At 38.7% G+C, this 24262-nt stretch overlaps 1 protein-coding gene across 3 annotated transcripts in view; it reads right to left on the bottom strand.

The window, feature by feature from the left end:
* LOC124403618 (raftlin-like) overlaps positions 1–24262 on the bottom strand; it is a 96905-nt gene that overhangs the window by 2853 nt on the left and 69790 nt on the right. For 2 of the 3 annotated variants that reach the window (XM_046877295.1, XM_046877294.1), the window contains exons 9-11: positions 18998–19101; positions 10930–11005; positions 2999–8933 (exon numbers count right to left, since the gene is read on the bottom strand). In XM_046877295.1, the coding sequence (XP_046733251.1) occupies positions 8412–8933; positions 10930–11005; positions 18998–19101 (702 nt within the window). In that variant the 3' untranslated portion in view covers positions 2999–8411. Of the gene's footprint in view, positions 1–2998; positions 8934–10929; positions 11006–18997; positions 19102–24262 lie in introns of those variants that run through there. The other variant, XR_006928919.1, reaches the window with a different exon arrangement.

Genomic DNA, 24262 nt, shown 5'->3' with positions numbered 1-24262 from the left:
AAATAAAATTCTTGTATTTATTATTATAATCATAACTTTCAATCAGAACAAGAGCAGTTCTGTTTTCATCCCACATTTAAACATGCTAATTACTAGCTTCCAAAGCTAGAATGTAGCATCCTGTACTCAGAAATAAGAGTTTCTAGAAAAAAGGTAGTACAAATTTCACCCTTGACAAAGAAAAGCTAAAGTCTAGCATGACTCAGTGTTTCTATTAATCACTTCTCTCAGTTAAACCCCTAATCTAAGACATGTTTCATGAGCATTAGCAAATTACAATTAACAAAGCTAATGATAAGTTATTTCTCTTAATGGTATTTAGTGTCCCAAACCACAAGTTTCTTCTGGAAACAAACTGTCGCTAGCAAACTTTTGACTTTTCTTGACATTTTGTGAAAATTGCTATGAATTGTACTCTGGCTAGCAAAAGTCTGTGGACATGTGATATGATTCCTATGTGCTTTTTGAACATCACATTCAACATTTGTTTTGAGATTTCTGTGAGATTCAGCCTTAAGTGTGTGAGTAAAGTCAGGTAGTGATGTGGGTGAGAAGGTGAGGAGGTCTGGGGTGCAGTCAGCACATTAACACTCATCCCAAAGGTGTTCAATAGGGTTGGAGCTCTATATCAGAAGATCTTCCACACAGGCTGACCATGTGCTTGTTCAGTGTCTTGTCATTTCAAGTCTGGACTGCTCCAAGTCTCTGCTGGCAGGTCTTCCCCTGAACGCTATTCGTCCACTGCAAATGATCCAAAACGCAGCTGCACGACTTGTGTTCAATCAGCCCAAGTTCTTCCACACCACCCCACTGCTGCGCTCCCTTTACTGGCTTCCAGTAGCTGCACGTATCAGATTCAAAACACAAATGTTTGCCTACAAGGCCAAAAATGGACCAGTTTACCTCAGTGACCTCATCACATCTCGCACTGCACCAGATCTGAGGACCAGGCACCAGCACCAGCACCAGCACCAGCACCAGGTCTGAGATCCTCCAGCACTGCTCGACTGGTACCACCTTCTCTCAGAATGAGAGGTAAGTATACTCCAAGCTCTTCTTTGTTCTGGCACCGAGGTGGTGGAATAAACTTCTGCTAGATGTCCGTACAGCGGAGTCCCTGACTATCTTTAAGCAACGATTGAAGACCTACCTCTTCCTAAAACACTTAAATTAGCACTTTCCAAGTTTGTTTTGTAGAAATCAAGAGTTATATTTATATTAAGTTTGTAATCTTGTGTACCAGTGTAGATTTATTCATTGCTGGAGACTCAAAGCACTTTTGTACATCGCTCTGGATAAGCCGCAAATGTAAATGTAAATGTTCCACATACATCCAACCCATGTAGAGCAGATCTTCAGTGCTGGCTTTGTGCACAAGTGAAGGGAAAATATAAGACGTCCGATGTAATTGTATGTCTTGAACTTTGTGATAACTGTTTGGGAAATAACCACATTTGGCTGGAAAATCAGGTGTCCCAATACTTTCTGTATATAAAGTGTACATTTGGTGAGATTTTTCAAGCTTTGACTAGTTAAAATATCAAATTTGGATCTAAACTTCTTGACCTAAAGCTAAACAAATTTCCCAAAACTAATGAAGGTTAAATAATGCCACATATCCCGGAGCACGGTCATGTTCCTCAGCTCGTTCGTGATGAACTGACCGTGTTGTATACATTATTTAGAACCTCGGAGTAACCGAAGCATCATTAGACTCGTTTCAGTAATGGATGCAGCATTGATTGCTTGTGGCCGGTGTGGTTAGTGCACCTGGCGTGATCGAGCTTATAGATTAGCATCCCCTTTGAGATTCCCATGTCTGCTGGAACGCTTTCACTCGGCTGTATTCGGAGTCTTAACAAACTGATCGTGGTTAAAACTGTCTGAGCTCTGAAGGGAACTTAGAGGCTTAATGTGTGCAGGTGGAGAGTGCTACTCGAGGCGATTAGAACACAACCTCATTACGACGTGTCCTTTGAGACAGTGTTCAGCAGTTAGTGATTTGTGTTGATTCTTTTGGCTTAGCATCTTTAGTGGCTTCTCACGAACTATCGGATGTTTCGCGAGTTACTCTCAGTCCGGTTCCAAATAAAAAGTCACGAACTGTCGAGGTCGTAAGTGGTCATGACTAAAAAATGTACTTGTTTATAATTCACTAATGCTATGAACATAAAAAAAGCAGGTTTTGGTGGAGATTTAAATGCTTTGTTAGCTGGGCATTAACAATAGACAGGAGGCGGAGCTGGAGTTGAGGATGCTGCGATTGAGATGGTGTACAGCAGTAGAAGAATGCTGAGGATGGAGGAAAAGAGGAAGGCCAAGAAGGAGGTTTATGGATGTGGTAAGGGAAGACATGCAGGTGTTTGTTTTAGAAAAGGCAGATGTAGAGGACAGAGTGATTTGGAGATGGATGATCCGCTTTGGCGACCCCTAACGTGAGCAGCCGTAAGAGGAAAGTTTCACACACAACAAAGAAAAAATGTGACTAGCAACGATCACGGCTAGCATGACTCATCGCTTTCCTTTGATCACTGCTTTCAGCTAAACCTCATCAAGCACATTTCATGAGTGTTAGCAATGTTTCAGTCAACTTAAGCTGATGTTTTGTTTAAATTTGTTATCAACTTTTCTTAACACTATGAACACTATTACCTGGCAGTGCATTATGGGTAATACACAGGTGTCCCAAACTAGCTTGTGAATTGTACTCTGGCGAGCAAAAGTTTGTGGACACCTGAGCTTAGTATTAGTAGTGTTTTAAACATCTCATTTCACAAATATTCTCATTTTACTGTTTTAATAAAGTGAGGAATATCCTTGCATTCAAGAACTAGAGATGAAGATAAAGATGAATGTACAAATGCGAATTTGTATCTGAAATAACCGAATCAGTGAATAATTCCTTCAGCTTTAGCTAGTTTAGTTTACTTACCAACTTCCAGAAGGCAAAATTTCTGAGCCATAATAAATAAATACACAAACCACAGGGTACAATAAGCATATTTAGAATATTTATGTTAGAATTACTCAAACGCCAAAACCAAAATAAATCATATTTATAATATACAAATTGTACAGAGGACATGAAAATACAATGCAGACTGTAAATACTTGGAAATTCACACTTAAAAAAAAAATCTTTATCTCTCTGTCTTGGATGTGAAAGAAGCTGAATAAACACCCAAATCTTACCTCATAATATAGATATAAATACCCTTGTAATTAAAGCTGACTGTCTGCACTTTAATCTCATGGTCATTATTTTTTATTGTACAAATCCAGTGTCCCGGAAACAACAACAACATAAAAGCGATCATGTCCAATTACTTACAGGCTGCTCTTGTGGAGATAATGCTATACAACTGGCTGCAATGAACAACAATAATATTAATAATATTCCAAAAAAAAAAAAAAAAAAAGCAGACAGCCTCCAAAAAATGAATTTTTTTTTTTTTTAAGGAATAGCATAATTTTTTTTTTTTTTAATACAAAAGCCAGAAAAGTAACATGGCCCTTTGCCTGGGTCCCTCTTTTTTTTTAGCACACCAGGAAAAAAAGCAAACAGGAAATGGAGTGAAGGAACCACGAGTTATTATGCGTAATGACCTCTCTCTGCACCGCTGCAGTTTTTGACACATGAAAAGGTTGCGTAAAAACGAGCAAAGTGCATATTAGCTCTGTCCACGAGGGGCAAGAACATTCCAGAAGGGGGTCGAGTAGTCCATTAGCCGCAGCGAGGGGTAAATGTCACTAGGTTTCGTCTCCTACGCTTGTTTTCTTTTTTTTTTTTCTCTCTGGCTCGTTTGCAGGAGGAGGAATCGACCAGATGGAAATGCGCCTTTTACGGAAAGTCGGCGAGGTCGTGACTGTGTTCATGTACGCATAACAAATGAGAAAACTCTGAAGGTGGTAGATGTGTATGTTAAACACAACGGAGCAGACACAAAGCATTCCTCGTCTAAACACGCTTTCGTCCCCTTTCGACGTCAGGAATCTACGTAGCCACGGCGGATTTTGGTTAAGGCCCTTTCAGGTAGTCACGCTTCACAGAGAGCACTCTAGACCTGACTGCTGATCGTCATTAACGAATCTTATCTCAGCACCACAGACAAAGAGTATGACAGACAGCCTGAATTACGCACGAGACAACGCCAGAACACTGAGTACATTTAACCACCTGTCAGGAGAACGTAACAATTATCAGTACAGCATTAAAAAGTGCTCGGGATGAGCCATGATAAGTACAGAGTTTTTTCTTCGACTTGTTTTTGTAGTATTCAAAACGTCATGAGAGACAAAAACGGCAACACGTAACCATGATTTAAAAAAACACGTAACACTGAGCTCCATCACAAGACAGAAAAAGGTCACTTAGCATCGGTTTAACCGAGGAAACCTTCACACGAACAGAGAGGCTCTGCTTTAATCAGGTTTATACGGAATGTATCAAAACTCAAAGGTTTTCTTTTTTTTGTTGGTCAAAGATGAAATGAATAAAATTTGCAAAACGGAAAAACAAGGAAAAAAGAAAAAAGGCCTCGTGGTAGTTACTGGGATGTTTTCTATTTTCCCCTTTTTTTTTAAATGCAAATTTTTTTTTAATTGTCCAAAAAATTCAAATAAAAATCAGGGATGGACAAATCATAAATTCATTAACCTAAACACAAAGGCAAACGCCAGTGTTTTCAATGCCTGGAAGGCAAATAAATAGTGGCAGCGAGCAGAACATAATTATATTTATGAGCTCGCTAGCTAGTTTAGTGCATTTAAGACTAAGTTGAATGAAACTGAGAAATGTATAGGATTATTGTAAAAATCGAATCTAATTGTGTTTTCTTGTTCTGTGAAATGTCAGCAAGTGGTGTTTATTCCACAGGTCATGTGGAAAATACTTCACTGTCAGTCTTGCTAGCATCTTAATTTTTCTCTCCGTGTGTGTGAGGTGAAGTATAATTTGAGTTATAAGTGAGTAAAAATTTGCAACAATTAAAAAAAAAGTTACATGTTACGCTGACATGCTAATTTAGCCGACTAGCAAAATATTGTTTCTTTGAACCAGCTGAAGCGTGTAGTGCAGCATGCGCTGGGATTCAAAGCAAGTAGTGCGGATTACAGTTTACAGCACATACACAAAGCGATTATATTTCAGCTGAGCTACATGCTAAATAAAAAGGGTTGTTTTGAGAAAAGTTGATCTGATGTAGTTTAGATTCTTTTTCTGGTTGTTGAGTTTATTGATCCACTGTGAATACAAAATGGGTGAGAAAACTGTCCATCTCTGTATAAGGCACATTTGAGCTATATTTAGTGTAGATGATTTATGAAACTAGTGTAAAAATTATACACAATTATTAGAAAATGTTAACTGGGATATTATTTTTTTTCTTCAAATATTCTTGTGTATTTTTTAAGTTATTAAAACTCACTTCAAATTCGTTTTTTTTATGGTTTGAGTTTGAGACTTTAATTCCTTAAAGTCAATTAAAATATACAAAATAGACAAAAGTTTCAGGACACCTGACCTGATTTTTTTGAGGGACAAAATTGTATAAGATGTCTGTGGTTGCTGAGAATGAACTTTTTCCTTCACTTAAACTAGAAGACCCAAACCAGTTTCAGCATGAGAAGACCCCAAAGCAAGCTCCATATAGATCTACTTTACACGGGTTGGAGTGAAAGCTCTAAACCATATTGAACACCTTTGGGAAGAATGTGAACGCTGACTGCACCCCAGGCCTCATCACCTCACCTATATCAGTACCTGAATGGGCACAATTCGCCACATAATCTAGTGGAACATCTTCCCAGAAGAGTGGAGGTTTTAATAACAGTGAAGGAGAAGAAATGTGGTCCAGAATTACATTCAAATCTTCCGGTCAGTTGTCCACAAACTTTTGCCCATATAATGTATAGTATAACTTCGGTATTACACGAACCCTGCAATGATACGATAAGACAGTGTGGTTCTTTTTTATGTATACGATACACCTCGTATCACTTCGCATCTTATTCCGAATTGTGAGAAAAAAAACGCGTTACATCTCGAAAGAAACGAAGCGAACTGGGTCGAGGGACGCCGGACCGCAAGAAAACAAGGAGCCAGGATAAATGACTGCATGTAAAGCCGCAATCTACGCGCGTTTATGTGTTATCCTGTTTCCCTCGCCATAAGAAATAAACTAGCATTAAAAGCACTAGCTTGGCCACTTTCCCAAGCGCAGATTAAGTCTTGTGCTAATCGTTAGCGTCACTGGTGATTCTCTGTGGAAAATCGCTCGACTCTTGAGCTTAATCCTTAGTCCGGGAAGTTCCATTCAGCTCGTCATGTGATCGCTAAAATACTTCCCCTTGTTTTTTTTTTCATCGTAATCCCCTCAGCCGCAACTGGCAGGAGCGCAGAACAGCGCCGACTTCAAACACCCTTGACAAGAGCTCTTCATCTGAAATCGTAACATCTTTAACACGGCCAGAAATTCACGCTTTGAGACGTCTGACGGCATACATCTGCCGCCCGAGCGTTAAAAAAAACGAATTATGGATCGAGAGTTGAACGAGGTTCCGTCACTCGTTACAAATAAATGAGCGGTCGTGACATTCAGCTAATAGGTGCGTCCTTGTTCTGTGATGCTCCAAAGGTCACAGGCATTTAGTTTTAGGTGCCTGGGACAAAAAAAAAAAAAAAAAAAAGAGGATGTTTCGCCGCTTGTGTAGTAACAGTTGCTTCGTGGTAGAGAGGATTAGGACCTCATTTTTTTGTCATGCTCCTGAGAGCTGTTCATTTTGGTTTCTGGAGATTTTGCAGACATCGGGGGGATTTTGACATTCATTACCTCGGTGAGTCAGAAAGACAGCGAAAGGAAAACAACAACAACAACAACAAAAGAAACCGCCGTTGCAGAGTCAGCGTAGATTGTCTCTAAATATGAAAACGCTTTCTTTCAGGCTGGCGTCGAAAAGTTCCTCTAATGCTGACAGCTCAAAATTCTGCTCAGTGTGCATTGTGGGATTATGAGGTGCCAGTTTATCAGGTGGATCTGCATTTTCATGAAGATGGTTGTCCATTATTATCAGGTTGGGCAACTATAGAGGTCCAAGATACTACTCTTACAGCAGAGTATTTACATATACACTCATATCTACTGCTCGAAATGCACTTTTTACAGTAACCACTTTCTTTGGGTTCCTGGTGGTTTCTAAAATATCACTGAAATATGACATCCTAGTTTTGAACCGAGGGACCAGAAACTGGATGTGTTTGATGGATTTTTATTGCGTTCTCCTTCACTTATTAGTTCAACACCATGGTCCTTCGGTGATCTCTCTTCATCGATTATTTGGTTCCTGGTGGTTTAAAATGCTTCATATCACCAGAAAACACTAAAACATCGCAATATAAATGGCCCTAGCTTTGAACCAAGGGACCAGAAACCAGTGCTAGATGCATTTGATGGCTTTATGGTTTTCTATTGGATTACTTCACCCCATTTATCGGTTCAACAGGATCACCGAAGGGGCCCCTAAGCAATATCTGGTCAGATGTGGTCCTTTGGCGATCTCTTTTCATTGATTAATGGGGGTAGAGTAAGGCTGGTCAGGTATCCGTTAGTTCCTGGTGGTTTCTGATGATTTGTAATAGCAGGAAATACTAAAATAACACAATGTAAAAGGGGGAAGTGACTTGTTTTGGGTGTATTTTGATGGCTTGATCAGTTTCTAATGGATTTTTCTACCAATTCAACATCAGCAAAGGTATGGTAATTTTTTTAATTGGTTCCTGTTGGTTTGTAATGTGTCATAATTGTTCATTATGTGTTTTTTAATTGTCTTTAATAACATATTTCACAATACAAATGATCCTAGTAGGATACATTGGGGCTTGTGATTGCTTCTGCATGCATTCAATGGTTTTTTTACTTTTCTATAAGTAATAATGAAATAGTGGACATATTTTGACTTATAATATTTGGTTTTGGACTGGTGTCCCACCTGATAAACTGGTCACCGGCTGTGGCTCGAAAGTTGCCGATCCTGGTAAACTGGCGACTCAGCATTCATATTCAGACTGTAAACAAAACGAGGTGACGGTATCTCCTTCAGAACAGATTGCCTTTCGCAAAATAAAAACAAAAAAACGTCCTCCGCCATTCCTCGTGTTAATTAGGTCCACTGGATGGATCTGCTGCTTTGTCGAATTTCGAACAAGTCGAGAGCAAAGTGAATAATAAGTATCATCAGTCACGAGCTCCTTATATACATCATACACATCCTCAGGTGGTCTTAAAATCCAGTGCTTATATTGATGCGAATTGCAGACGCAGTGAGAAAGTGTTCATGTTCACTCCTTCAAAGCGCAGATTTCGAGAACAGACAAGGTTTTTGTTTGACATTCAGAAACAGGATAAACAAAAATCTTACTCCTGGTTGGCCGGAACGTTGTGCTCGATGTCGGTGCCGTGTTCATTTTTAGCTTGCGCCTCATTGGTTGATGACTCTTGCTCATCCAAGCCATTATGCAGATGGTAGTTTTCCTCTCCACATTTCTTCACCTCTTCACCTTCCGTCTCTCCATTTTTCACGTCAGAGAGTGTCTCTATCTCATCACCTGCCTCTTCTTGCTTTCCATTAGTCAATGTTTTCCCGTCCGTCTCTCCCCTCACTTCTGCCTCAACCTCTTCCATGTTCTCTTGCCGTTCTTCCTGATCTGGTCGCTCTTTCCCCATCGTTTCTCCGTCTGTCTCGGCATTGTCTCCTCCTTCGTTTTCAGCGTTATTCTCATTTGCAGTCTCCGTGCTGTCTTTACTCTCCTTCCCCACACCATCGTGGATCTTCTGATCGTCCAGCTCCTTTTCTGTTGCATTCTTCTTCTTCTTGTTTTTGAGCGTGTCTTTTACCGAGTTCTTGCTCGAGTTCTTTCGGCTTCTGAAGATGATTTTCTAGAAGACAAGATGTCACAGTTAATAAAATACCAAGGCATTCAATCAGAAAAGGTTGAAAACTGTATCCTGTTTCCTGTATGCTACACAAGAACGTTCGAGATAAGTGAATATTGATATGGTGATGTTTGACAGACATTCAGGAGCATTGCACTTTTTCCTCATTTGCTTTGGAGCATTTCTCAAAACAATTTGCACAAACAGCACAACACATTAGATTTTTTTTTGTGAAAGCCTGCAATTTTCTTAAAATCCTCATCACTCAAAAGTAAGTATTTGTGTCAATTAGGGCTGTAACGATTCCTTGAGTAACTGCAGTAATTCGATAACAAAAATTCATCAATAATTTGCCTCGATGCTTCGTATAGTCCATTTACATTTTTCCTCAGTTACTTTGGAGCATTTCTTGAATCATCTTTAATGTTTGCAAAAGTGAATTTCTTAAAAACAGCAACAGTTCTTGCGAAAACCTGTACTTTTCTCAAAAGTAAGCTACAGTTTGGATTACAGCGATTGAAAAGTTGAATTTCTTCTGTATGGCATCTATGAATTTCAACGCCACAAATTTAGTTGTATATATAATAATATATATTATATAATATAATAATATATATATATATATATATATATATATATATATATATATATATATATATATATATATATATATTGAGTTGCATATTTAATTTATATTGATTGCAAGAGACCGGACAGACTTCTAATTTACTGTAATAGCGTCTGTTCTGTTTTTGGTTGTATTTCTGTGTTTTGCTCTGTTGCCAGTAATAGGTTCACAAGATTCACCTTTGACCTGTTTTATAGAACCAGTTGATCATTGGTTGATCTGATGCCGTTTACTCGTGTTTATTAGTGAAATTCAAGATCCAATACACAACCTTTTTGCATTCAATGACGTAGGCGATGAACTGATGCTGAGATGTTTTGGGGGTTAAAACTATTCAGGTGAAACCAGTATAATATATTTTGATCAGCATGAACACAAACAACTGATAATATAGGAAACAGCAGACACTTGTACACAATCCATTAAATGAATGTACCAAAGCGTTCCCAATTTGATCAAAGCAACAAGAAATGTTCTTATGATGAGCACAAATGACTAAATGATGTGAAGGTTGAACAAGTAGTTTTTGAGAATTTCATTTCTGATCTGAGAAACGCTCCAAAGAAATGTGAAGAAGGTAAGTAAGTTTGACAGATTCTGACAGCTGCTTTATCTATTTTGCATTCAGTGACTGAACTGATGCCCAGAACCAGTATAATATATTTTTATGAACATGACATAAACATTTAATTTGATTAAATGTAACAAAGCATTCGCAATTTGTTCAAAAAGGACGAGAATTGATTTTATGACGTACACTACAAGCGACTACATGATGTGAAGGTTGAACAAGTAGTTTTGAAACTTTTATTTCGGATTTGAGAAACGCTCCAAAGCCACTGTAAATCTAACGATGAATAGACTTAAAGTATGACATGGCACTCAGGATAATAAATCAGCCATTTGGCAGATTGTTGTGTTAAAAGGCTCACATCGTTCTGAACTCAATATCACACCCTGAACTGTTTTATTCTGTAATTAAGGAGTCTAGAGACACAACAATAGGTTCTGGGGTGAGTGTTGGTCATTTCTTAGTGTTACATTTATTTAATTCATATTGTTGTCTAGTGGTACAGACGTTCTCCCTGGTGCTGTTGTAGAATTAGACGAGTCCAAAGCCAATAGTGTTATAATATATTGTGTATTCAACTGGAACTAATTAACACTGAAACAAATGTTATTAATTACTTTTGCACCCTGGTGTATATTAGCCTTCCTTCTGAATGTTTGGGCTGCACTGTGAGAATTCCTTGGAGAAAAGGTTTTGGAGCTGGGTAAGAAAACTTATGTGTGTGTGTGTGTGTGTGTGTGTGTGTGTGTGTGTGTGTGTGTGTGTGTGTGCTAAAGAGCATGAACCGAGAAGCTCAGCACCTTGGAGTGTCTCCTCTTGAGGGGCAGTGTTGGTCTCTGGAAGAACACGATCTGCTTAGTGGACACGCTTCCGTCACTTTAGAAAAAAAGAAAGAAAGAAAGAAAAAAATGCACAAGAGTAAGGAAAAAAAAAAATGAGCAAAGGGAAAGGCATTAGCCAAGGCTCAGCGATTTTAAACGTTTTTAGGCCGGACGCTCGTTAAGAAGATTTCGAATGGCTTTATCTTTCAGCCGTCTCTCTATGCCATTTGATTACTTTTAATCTGCTACACCTTCAATAAAGGAAAATGTTTAAAGATTTAATGTTCCAGAAAAAGTGACCAAGCATTTTCAACCAGATTGTATTATCTTTTCGGAAACGCTCGTGCACACAATGACAGTGTATCGACTGAACGCTTAATTCCAGCAGTGGCCTGATAAACAACTCTATGTTTGTTTCTGATTGGTTACAACAAGCAGCATTTTGCCTTAAACAGGAAGTGTGTATGCTACTGTACATGCTGGGTTTATTCAACATTGAAGTGAGAAATCAATAATAACGATTGTCTCAGGATCGATTGGGTTCAAATTGTGAACTTTCCTTGTCGTCATCCTGTTGTTTTGGTAATTGCCAAAAAACAAACACATCAGCTTGTGTAGGACAGTATAACACCTATATACGTGGTCCTCTGTACAGTCTTACAGAATTTCAAAGCGACATTTATCTCATATATACAGCTGAGCAGCTGTGGAGTTAAAGGCCATTGCTCAGGGGTGGCAGCTTGGTGAGGCTGGGATTTGAACTCATGATCTTCAGATCCAAAGTCCAATCCCTTAACCACTAAACTACCACCTCTAACTCACAGCATACATTTGCAATTATAGAATGTAACATAGAAAGACAGATAGATAGATGGTTGGCATACAGACAGACAAACAGACAGACAGACAGACAGACAGACAGACAGACAGACAGATAGATAGATAGATAGATAGATAGATAGATAGATAGATAGATAGATAGATAGATAGATCACTTACTAATACTATTTTTATTATGGATGAAAGATAACAATAAAAATACTGATATACAGTATATAAAGGAGTATATAAATATATATAGAGGAAACAGACACGGTACAATGAGGATGTTATGTAATGTGGTGGTGCAGAATGCTCTTGGGAAGCTCCTCGGACTGTAAGAAGGTGCTGACACTGGAAAATCCTTCCAAAACGTAAAATTTTCCTGACAGAAAATCTCTCAATATCAACAATTACAGAGGCATTCTCGAACATAAACCTGCGACTAAACTAAAATCAGACATCTGGCGACCAATCAGAGTCGAGAATTCCACCGCACCGTTGTATCAGACTTCTCTGATGCTCATGCAGTAAAGCTCAGCGGTTACTATTTGTACACTGACATTTTTTTCAGCACTATTATTAAACATTCGACGGGTTGCAGTATGTTCAGATTGTCAGCGTCAAAGCATGCGGAGTTTCCGTACGAGCCGAATGTGAAGGGAAGCAAGCTGGTAGAAAGCATGCACAAGGAAAACGCACTCTCTTCCTTCGAGCAATGTTCGCTTTTTTCTTTTTCTTTTATTCTGTAATATCGGGATTGGGTTGGTTTGGATTGGGGTGGTGTGGGGGGAGGGGGGTGTTGATTGAAGATGAGCTAAGTTTGAACCCTGTGCTCTGAGTTTTCAACTTATATAAAAGTTATATAAACTCATATAAAACCTCATGAGCAGTGCAGACCAAGAGTACACACACACACACACACATGCGCACATATTTATACACACACACACACACACACATACACTTCAAATAAGGTTTGGAATCCTCTGAGGAGACTGACTTGTTTTTATAAACATTCTTCATATCCCTCAAACTCCCTTTTCCCCACCTCTCCCTCCCCCATTCTCTTTCTCTCTCTCTTTCTCTCTCTCTCTCTCTCTCTCTCTCTCTTCATTCAAACCCCCTCTCTCATTCACCCCCTGCCTTCCTTGCTATAACCCTGAGCAGTAAAGCACTTAGAGGGTCCCTAATGTGGTCAAGCCTTGGAAAAAAAAAAATCCTCCACCTTCACACAGTGCCATGCTCACCCACAGTTCGACTCAGCCTATGAGATTTTTCTGACATCAAATAGGCCTCGTATCCATGGCACAAAACGGCAATCGACACCGAATGCCTCGTTTGCCCTCCATTTTGCCGCTTTTCCCTTTCCCTTCATGCCTGATGTTTAATCTTTACTGCTTGAAAATCAAAGAGAGGAAAATAGGACTCTTGGAAAGAAAGATCTCACCCTATTAAATTGGAAACGAATGGCCAGGAAGGCAAAGTATGTATTTTTTAAAAATCCTTTTTGTCCATGTTGCAAACTTAATATTTGTACAGACGGCAAAATGAAAGAGATGGGATCGCGCATTGGTGATATAAATTCGTAGCGTACATTATCAACAACGTTTTGTATGAAAGACATTAAAAAGATCTACTATAATATATGATTTTTTATTTTATTTTATTTGATGTAATGTGATGATATGGTTTAATAATTAAGGCCACACATTTACTCCAGGTCCAACTTCTTAACTTAGGCACACCTCTTTCATTCCAGACCACACCCTTTCACTGAAAACCACACCTATTTCACTATAAACCACACCTCTTTCAAACTAGGTCACACTTTTAACCCTATGTTATGCATCGTTCTGTCTTTGCCACACCTCTTTTATTCAAGACCACACATCTTTTACTCTAAGCCACACCTTTTTCACTTTAGGCCACACCCATTTCACACGTATGGAACGTATCTTTTTTTTTGTAGGGTACACCTCTTTTATTCCAGACCACAAGTCATTCACATTAGGCCACACCTCTTTCACTCTAGGCCACACCCTTTTTACGCTGTAGTATACACCATTCTGTCTTGGGTACATCTCTTTCATTTTTAGATCACACCCCATTCACTCTATGGCACACCTGATTGGCTATTAGACCACCGCGCTTTCACTCTTGGCCACACGTATTTCAAACTATGGTATGTATAATTCTGAACGCACCACTTTTGATTTTATCCTTAATTAATCTAGACCAGGTCTCCAATGCCTGATTGACAGTCACATAGACCACACCTCCACCACTGGGACTAAAATAAGCTGCATCACCATTATTCAGACTGACATGTCCAGATGGTGCCTAGGTTTGATAATACCTTGGTTAATATCAGACCCTCAATCACTTGACAAACATATAGGCTACACCTCTTTTACCTAAACTTTCAGGCACATACTCCACACACCTTATTATTACACTCATATTAAAGACCTAATTAAAAGGCATCGAAAGCAATTTTGAACATAATGAACTGGCGTGTCTAATCTTCGAAACACAATGCATAACAATGAGGTCTTGATTATTTATTCGAAAACGTGGCCCGACAGTAGGACAATTCTTAGGTGTCCAAACCTTCCGACGATTTGAAGCAGACAATTAAACGTCCCTAATTACTAAACGAGATTTATAAGTATGCAACTACAAAGCGCGGGGCGTCTCGTGAATCTAGGACAGCTCTGATTAATTAGCCGTATTGTCCTGTGCTGCGTCGTGGCTTTCGGTAAAGTTTAAAATAGGCCCGTAATTAATCAGATGAGACAGTGGAATGGTAGAAAGGCTTGACAGCATTTGGATGATGAGGGGGGAGAAGTGCTCAGGGATCAGCTGAACATGGGTGGAGTTATGACAGATGGAGGATCGTGCGGTGCACATATACATCGAGAAGCTTCCAGGGACGGTTACGGCGATCATCAATTTGCTCCGGTGACAATCCGCCGTGTCGAACACACGCCAAAAGAATCGCTGAAACGTATCGACTGGAATTTGGTGGAGCTGAGGTTTGACTAGCGATTCAGAAACAGCTTTGAATTAATTAACCATCATGAGAAACCCTCCGAACACTGGAAAGAGTTTTGGAGGCTCTGTCATAAATATTGCTCTAAACAAAATACAATATAGTGTGTATTTCTGTTATATGCTATACAGAAGGGATGTAGTGGAATATCAATTGTGTTATTCAGAATGAAAAGATTTGCTCCAGACAGATACAATTTCCCCACTGTGAAAATATCCCCAATGTGGGACGCATAAAGTTATATCTTATCTTAAAGATAGCTGTCAGGGTAATGCCTGAAAGACCCGAGACTACAGTTTCCATCAGCCACTGCAATACGTGACATTATCATTGCACCTGATTCACATTCACCAGTATATATATATATATATATATATATATATATATATTTATATATATTTATATCGAGAGAGAGAGAGAGAGAGAGAGAGAGAGAGAGAGAGAGAGAGAAAGAAAGAAGGAGAGATTGAGAGAGAGAGAGAGAGAGAGAGAGAGAGAGGTGAAAAAATGATAAATTAATATATGCTACTAAAGTACAAGTAAAGTTACTTCAATTAAATTGTGAATTTATGTCTATGGGTCTTAATGGTTTTGTTTGGTTTGTTTATTGTTTATTTGTTGTAAAATGGTCAAAGCAAGGTCGGGTGTTTAAAACAGATTTTTTTCCTTCTATATCTTTTTAACAGTTTAAAGAATGTCTATCTATCTAGCTAGCTAGCTAGCAGCTAGCTAATCAGTCATGTAGCCAAAGGTTTGTGACTGACCATAAGCTTGACATGTGCTTTCAAACATCCCATTCCACATTTAGTCCATTTGCTCTTATAAGAACCCCCATTCTTCTTGGAAGATGCTTGTGGAAATTCATTCAGCTACAAGGGTGTTAGTAAAGTCAGGTACATGGTGTCGGTGAGGTAAAAAGGCCTGGGGTGCAGTCAGCGTTTAGATCCATCCCAAAAATGTTCATTATGGTTGGAGTTCTATAGCTGGAGATCTTCCACTCCAACACATGTAAAGCAGATCTTCATGGAGCTGGCAATCATGCTAGAACATGGGTCTCCGTGTTCAAGTGAAAGGAAAATGTATTGCTACTGCATCCAAAGACGTTCTATATACAATTCTATGCCTTCAACTTTGTGAAAACGGTTTGGAAAAGAACCGCATATGGCTGGATAAATAGGTGTTCACATAATATAAAAAGAGATACAGATATAAAGATATTTGAAGGTTGCGCCATTGTTACACTCCTGCTATTAAAGCTAAATGCTACAGTCTGGTCAATGTTGCATCATTCACCTATTAAAACCCAAAAAATGAGAGTGGGACAAAAAAAACCTTTACTGCTGTCAAATACACTTGTAGAGTGTTCATTTGAGTTTAGAACTTGACACAAATTTGTTGGAAAATCTGGTATAGGTGTCAAACCGTGGGTCCAGTATGGTTCTTAATGCACCCTTGTTAACTTCCCTCTTTACTCTGGAGTGTCATCACCTGCATCAGTTCCCTACTGAAGTACACCTGACCTTCGTATCATGCACAATGTGGTCAAAGCTCTTCCCTTGATGATTTGTACAATCTTGTTTAAACACATCGGCTCGCTAATTAGCTTGTAATATTTTTTTCTGCTTCAACACAGATATATTTTAGCAATATATAACAATTCCTTCAATGCAATTTTCTGCTTCCCAAATTCTAAGGTAATTAACAAGGTCAGCTTGATCCCTCCTTCCTCCAAGGATTCAATTCATAAACTTGTCTTGGATTGATAAACTATTGGACCAGTCTTATGGGGACAGAGGGATTCTTCCTAGAGGAAATGAGATGTTTACAGCAGAGCTTTCAAAATCAGTAAGATTTCTCTTTCTCAGACACCCTCCCTCCCCCTTCATTCTCATTTCATCATGTGTATAAGATGCGATAAGAATTTCACATTGTATATAAATTCCTAATTAAGTCCAGTAACTAGGTCTGAGCTCCACGCTTGCTCTCTCCAGCAGTTCAGCAGGAAGAGACGCCGCGGCAGCTCGCCATCCATCACGCTGCAGCTCCTGAGCTGTCCGCATGTCAAAACAACTAGACTTATGGTTTAATCTTGAACTTCATCTGAAGGGCTTCGGCAGTTTGACTTGTTAAATATATGGATAGGACGCTATATATTGAAAAGGGAATTAAATGTATGTGCATCAGTCATGTTATGATGCATGTAAATGTCAAGGTTGAAGTCTAAATTCTTTATAATGAAGCATGGCAGCTAAAAATATGAATAAATGGTAGAAAAAAATCATTTCTATGCAATTTCCATGTGTTGGAGGTAATATATAAATGTGTGTTGGCAGGTTAAGTCTTCTTGACTACACAAGTTTGTAATCTCACTGTATATATGTATATATTTATACATTTACTTTTCCACTTTGGTTCGTCTTCCACTGATTAAGTACAGGTGTTCCCAATTACACACGAAAACTCACTATTTGAAGGACCTTCGTTGAACAAACTATTACACTCACTGTAGCTCTCAATCTATCTTTTAAGTTTTGCCAAGCCATGATGCTTTGCTGCCTGTCGCCTGGTTTTGAACTTGTTTGCTCTAATCTAGACTTTAAACGATAGGAATGAAATGTATAGCTGGCTGCTCAAGATCTTCTACTTCATCCCATGTAAAGCATATCTTCATGGAGCTTGCTTTGTACACAGGGGCATTGTCATGCTGGAACATGTTTGGGTCTCCTAGTATAAGTGAACTGGAAATGTCATGCTACCACATCCAAAAACATCCTGTACAATTGCCTCCATGTCTGTGGTAATAGTTGGGGAAAGAACCACATATGGCTGGAAAAATCAGGTGTCCCAATACGTTTGTAGATAGAGATACAGATATGTGGATATTTAGAGGTTTTGTTACACGCCTACTATAAAGGTAGCTTAGTGGTTAAGGCATTGGACTTTGGATCTGAAGGTCATGTGTGCAAATCCCTGCCACACCAAGCTACCACTCCTGGGCCCCTGAGCAAGGTCTTTAACCCCATCGCTGCTCAGTTGTGAGATCATTGGAAGTTGCTCTGGATTAATGGCATCTGCTAAATTCCATAAATGTAAAATGTTACATCATTTGCCTTTTACCTCTGGCAGTATAGTGTATCTCTCTTAACTGCATTTGCATCTGTTTAGCATTCTTTACATAAGATTTTGAATATGTAATGTTAACATTTGTGAGAAATTGCCCTGAAAACACCAGCTCTAGATTAAAGCATGCTGGTGGTAGCATCTTGCTTTGAATGATCCTTGACCCTTATTTTATTTAACATTGTTTTGAAACGTGCTCAGTGGGATCCTTTCTTTGAAATCAAATGTTTATTGTTCTGAAACTTCATGACACTCTTTAGGTAGGTTCTCTAACGCACCCTGGCGTCTTCCAGAAAGAGGTGTACTTCAATATATTGAGGTCACATGACACTTGACTCCATTTGACTAACCATGTGACTTCTAATTCAGAGTTTTCAAAGCAATGCAATCTGGTACTATTTATTTTTGATTTTTTGGAAGATTTTTAGCAGAATAATTTCTTGATCAGTCCAGTTAGCATTAGCAACTTACATCACCTGGATATCACCTTTTAAGGGTTGAGTTACTAATTGATCTGAACTTCTAGAAATTTCCTGGTGAAAAAGTCAGTGAGACACTCTGGAAAGGAGAGAGACATGATTCTCACATTATTGCTTTATATAAAAATTACCCCGTTTTCTGCACTGGGTGTTTTCTATTTTTAAAGTGCAGCTGCGGAATGTGAACCTTTGCTTTTTTGACTCCCACACTGAGGCACACACACATACACACCTCTAAAAAATGCAATGAGAGAGATAGAAACAGTACTATACTGTACAAAGGATTACCTATTGTTATGCTATAGCAAAGACAAAACACACACACACACACACACACACTATCTATCAGAATGTGCTGCTGTAAATGATCGCTTTTTTAAATTTGCTTGGTGCTTCGTTTGTGTGTCGTTTGGTGTCTTGACTATTTCTATCACTGCCTCCAGAACACAAATTTGTTTCCAGTGTAATGGGAAAGGATTGCAAATCATGCACATTTTTTTTTTACTTTAAAATGTACGGCAGGTTTGTAGAGGATGTGCATGCTGAGTTCATTAAAAGTAACCTCAAAAAATACCTGTTTGTCCTAACGATGGGTGTGGGCAGCACGCAGGTGAGCCTCCATCCAAATGAAGCCAAAGACTGCAGGAGAGGGATGTAGTCTGTCTTTACCTGAACCCCCTGTAGAAAATACACAGTCAGAATTAGAGTGTAATTAAAAAAACGATCTGTATCTGATTTAGGATTAAATCAGCTGGAATTGAAAAGCAGAAATGGAGAAAGATCTGTTACCAAAACCAGAATAAAAAAAATATAAATAATTTGGGTAGGTTTGCAGACTTTTTGAAATTTTCAAAGCTGGAAAGTTTTCAAATTTAATTAATTGAATGAATTTACAAAATTGCAGGTTCACCTATAGCAGGGAACTTAGATGTTAAATCTTGCAGGATCATTTTGGCTAAAACAACCGCATTTAATACAAATTCAGGTGAATTTCTACCTGCACATTCATCAATCACATGCACACAGCACACTCACTGCAGGGTTACTGAGGCTACGCCCCCTACAGGCACTGTGCATTCGCCCATAACATAACACATCATTACATCAATCAAATCAATAAGAAATCAATCAATAAATCAGGCTTGAAAAACAATTGCAAATAACAAAAGTTTGCTTCCCAAACTTAATTAATCAAGTAATAATTATTGAGAGAATTTAAACATGAGCAACGCTTCCTCAGCTGTTGACACAACAAACCCATGAGGCAATTTGTTTCATTTCTTTTCACTTAGGCACCAAGAACCTCCTGTGGTGTCTTTATAGAAACCAACATTGAGCTAGCGTTGTCAGGTCTTTACACTGCTGCAGGATACATCTGAAAATCTGTCTTGTGAGTTTGTTCTAATAAGGAAACTTGGCAGGAACATTCGTTTCCTGGTGAACATGAAGAAAGAGCCACTGAATCAGCAGTGTCCAAGAAAGAGATCATGTACAAGTCATTTCATTTGACTGCTGCTCAACAGAGAAAGAACCAAGAATTATGAAAGGATGAATAAGATCTTATTTATCTATCTATCTATCTATCTATCTATCTATCTATCTATCTATCTATCTATCTATCTATCTATCTATCTATCTATCTATCTATCTATCTATCTATCTATCTAGGATATACAATGTATGGACAAATGTTTGCAAATTTCTATGAACATCCCATTCCACATTTATTTAGCTGTCATTCCAATGTGCTGTTGTAAAACCCTCCACTCTTCTGGGAAGATGTTTCACTAGATGTTAGAGTGAGATTTGTCGAGATTCATTCATCCACAAGGGTCAGGTCAGGTAAAGTCAGATACTGATGTAGGTGAGGTGAGTAGACCAACGTTCAATGTTCACATTCATCCCAAATATGTTCGGTAGGGTTGTGGTTCGAGCTCTACAACAGACCACTTAAATCACTCCAGCCCATCTGAAGCATATGTTCATGGAGCTTCAAAAGAACAATAAGCAGAGGAGACTTGCTTGTGCCAGGAAACACAAGGAATGGACATTAGATCAGTGAAAAACTGTTTTAATAGATCCAAATTAATGAAATCCAAATCTAACTGCTGTGTCTTTGTTAGACGTACAATGGGTGAATGGTCGGTTCCTGAATGTGTGGTTTCAACTGTGAACCATGGAGGAGGCGGTATGATGGTGTGGAAGTGCTTTGCTGGTGACACTGATGGTGATTTAATCTAAATTGAGGACACACTTAACCAGAGTGGCTACCGCAGCATTTTGCAGCGACATGCCATCGCATCTGGTTTGCACTTAGACCAGCATTTTGTTTTCCAACAGAACAATGACCCCAAACACACCTAAAAAATTATAGGTTATATAAGAGGTATTTGTTTAAGAATTAGAGTGATGGAACGCTGCATCAGAGGACCTCCAGTTGAGTTGGTTTGGGATGAGTTAAACCAGAGAGGGAAGGAAAAGCAGCAAACATGCACTCAACACCTTCTCAAGATCGTTGGAAAATGGTGTGCAAAGAGTTCATCAAGGCAAAAGGTGGCTACTTTAAAAAATAGAACATTCTGGATTGTTTGACATGTTGAAAACAATAATGAAAGAGAGAGAGAGAGAGAGAGAGAGAGAGAGAGAGAGAGAGAGAGAGAGAGAGAGAGAGAGAGAACAAAATATAATACATGCCATTTGTGCTGTAGACTGAACAGCAGAGTAAGATCACACACACACACACACACTCTCTCTTGATTACTTCTCCATGGATAATCCATTTCCATTTAAGTCCATCATATTTCAAATGAATAAATTGTAAAATCCAGATAATTAAAAGCATTTGTGATGGTAATGAAATTCACCTCAATCCCGGCTCGTGATTAATGAAATAAAACTATCCAGATTTTTAAGCTTCTCTCAAGTTTATTGTAAAAGGCTTTGAATTCCAAATAAGCCTTAAATATGAAAAAAATAAAGGATTGATAATCCTCAGGGTTTATAAGGACAGATGTTAATGTTAATGCTTATGTTAATTAGAGAAGAAGAAGAAGTGTATTGCAAGTTTCATGTCAATTTGTGTCTCCGGATTTTCCAAATGAGGGTTGTTTTTGCAAAAGTGTGTGGTTTCGGGGTTCTCGCTCCTGCACTCGTGTTGATAACAGCCGAGTCGACGAGTCACTGCGGTTTAACTGCAGCTGTCCTTAAAGGAAACCATGTCGCGTGTCAACCCGGCGTTCTTTGCACGCAGACACGTTAACGCAAAGCGTAGTCCCAGATATGCACACACACACCACACACACACACACACACACACACACAGAGTAATGGAATATATGTTGTAACGGTCGCAGTCATATCGATATTGTACACGAGTGATACTTTTTATCATGAAATAAATGGAAATGATTTAATCAACATGATGAACATTTGCATATTTAAATTTAATGAGATAATAATGAGAAATAATGAGATATTTAAGGAATAAAACAATAAGGTGCATGGAAATTAAGGAAAATCATCTTTGCGTTTTGAGTTACGCTTTATCGCTCTTTTCTGTTTTCACTTCCGTTAGCTATACGCTGCCATACCTTCTTCAGCCTCTCTGTTTTTTTTTTTTCTCCTGAAGAAAAACTGCAAAGCATCAATTCCTCTGTCCTGAAGACACTTTTGTGTTACGGCTTTGCCTCAGAGTGGTACGAAACGTTTACGCTTGAGTCTCTTCAAATCTTGTCCTTGTACTGAAGTCTTGTCCTTGAAGGTATAAATTCATGTAAATAGAAATTGTTCAATTTCTTTTCAATAACTATAGAAACGAGTACATATTTGAATATGCATATCCTGCGAAAATTCAAATGAACCAATCAAATGAAGCTGCACATGAGGGAGCCTTTGAGAAACAGTTACATCAGTGGATTTGTCTTTTTGTCCAGACTGGAGCATCTCGCTTTATTGGACGGTGTGTTTAAACGCTGAGGCAGATTTTACAGGCTTAAAAGCGGGTGTGCTTATTTACACTGGCCTGAGCAGGAGCGTCGGCTCCTGGAGGGACTGGAGATAAGGTGAGGATGTGTTTGTATTGGAATCTGGCCTGCTGGTGCACTTTGAGTTACACAACCACACACATAAGCAAAAACTTTTTCTTTTTTTTTTTTTTTTAAGGAAAATATATGATTTCTGATGAGTCAGCAGAATTGCACTTCTGTAACTGTGGAGCCGCTTCGACATTGAACATCCTGGGTCTTTGAAGGTCTTATATCTAAAAAGACACGTTTCCAGCTTTCAAAACAACATAAGCATGTTATTTAATACGTGCGCTTTCAGAACTATAATGGATTTTGGGCATTATACTTTCTCATTTAGTGCAGAATGCGTCCCCGAAGAATATAAACATTACACTTGGCGTCGAAATGGAATTTTTTTGTTTGTCTCGGCTGAGAAATGTTTAAAGGTTTTATGTAAAATCCTCCAACAGGAGACTTTCCTAAGAAATGTTCTGAGCAGAACTCATTTAGAAATCGCATAAAATAAATAACCCTGCCTTTACGTCCTCCCTCCTTCCTTTCCTCTTCTCACTCTCTTTACTCCCATTCTTCCCTAATCCCTCCCTTCCTTCCTTCCTTCCTTCCTTCCATCCACCTTTCTTTTTATTATTTTTCTTCCATCCACTTTTCCTGTCTATTATTTTCCTTCCTTCCTTCCTTCCTTCCTTCCTTCCTTCCTTCCTTCCTTCCTTCCTTCCATCCACCTTTCTTTTTATTATTTTTCTTCCATCCACTTTTCCTGTCTATTATTTTCCTCCTTCCTTCCTTCCTTCCTTCCTTCCTTCCTTTCTTCCTTCCATGACCTCTTCTCTCTTCTTTCACTACTGTCCTTCTTTTCTTCCTTCCTTCCTTCCTTCCTTCCTTCCTTCCTTCCTTCCATGACCCTCTTCTCCTTCTTTCACTACTGTCCTTCCTTTCTTCCTTCTTTTCATGACCCCTTTCTCCCTCCCTTCTCACTCTCTCTTCTTCAATGACTTCTTCCTTCCTTAATGCTGCTTTTTCTGTCCTCCTGACTTTCTTTATTCCGTCCTCCATGAGCATCTCCTTCCTTTCTTCCTTCCTTTCTTCCTTCCATCCATTCCTCCATCACCCTCTTCTCTATTCATTTTCTTTCTTTCTTTCTTTCTTTCTTTCTTTCTTTCTTTCTTTCTTTCTTTCTTTCTTTCTTTCTTTCTTTCTTTCTTTTGTCCATCCCTGGGCAAATGGTTGCTCACTAGTTAAGACATTTGCCTTCAGAAGAGAAGGTCATGAATTCAAATCCCAGCACCACCAAACCAAGATACCCCTGCTGGGCCCTTTAGAAAATGTTGTAAGAAAGTTACAATTGTAAATAGATTAACAAATCTTTATTCTTTTTCTCTTCCTTCCTTCCTTCCTTCCTTCCTTCCTTCCTTCCTTCCTTCTTCCTTCCTTCCTTTCTTCCTTCCTTCCTTCCTTCCTTCCTTCCTTCCTTCCTTCCTTCCTTCCTTCCTTTCTTCTTTGAATTTACTCAGATTGAGATATTATTTGAATGTGTTTTCTTTCTTTCTTTCTTTCTTTCTTTCTTTCTTTCTTTCTTTCTTTCTTTCTTTCTTTCTTTCTTTCTTTCTTTCTTTCTTTCTTTCTTTCTTTCTTTCTTTCTTTCTAGTAACCTAAATATTTGCTTGATCTTTACTTTGAATAAATTGCATGAACCTTTTGAAGATCTGAGTTATTATTGCTGTTGAAGGTCAGGTTTATTTGCCAGCTGTAGTCTGGCGTATAAGACTTTTAACATAACAAAAGCTTAATGTAACAGTAGACAGTAAATAACACAT

The sequence above is a fragment of the Silurus meridionalis genome, chromosome 21, assembly GCF_014805685.1.
Source record: "Silurus meridionalis isolate SWU-2019-XX chromosome 21, ASM1480568v1, whole genome shotgun sequence".
Lineage (NCBI taxonomy): Eukaryota > Metazoa > Chordata > Actinopteri > Siluriformes > Siluridae > Silurus > Silurus meridionalis.
This window is presented reverse-complemented; position numbering and strand designations above follow the sequence as displayed.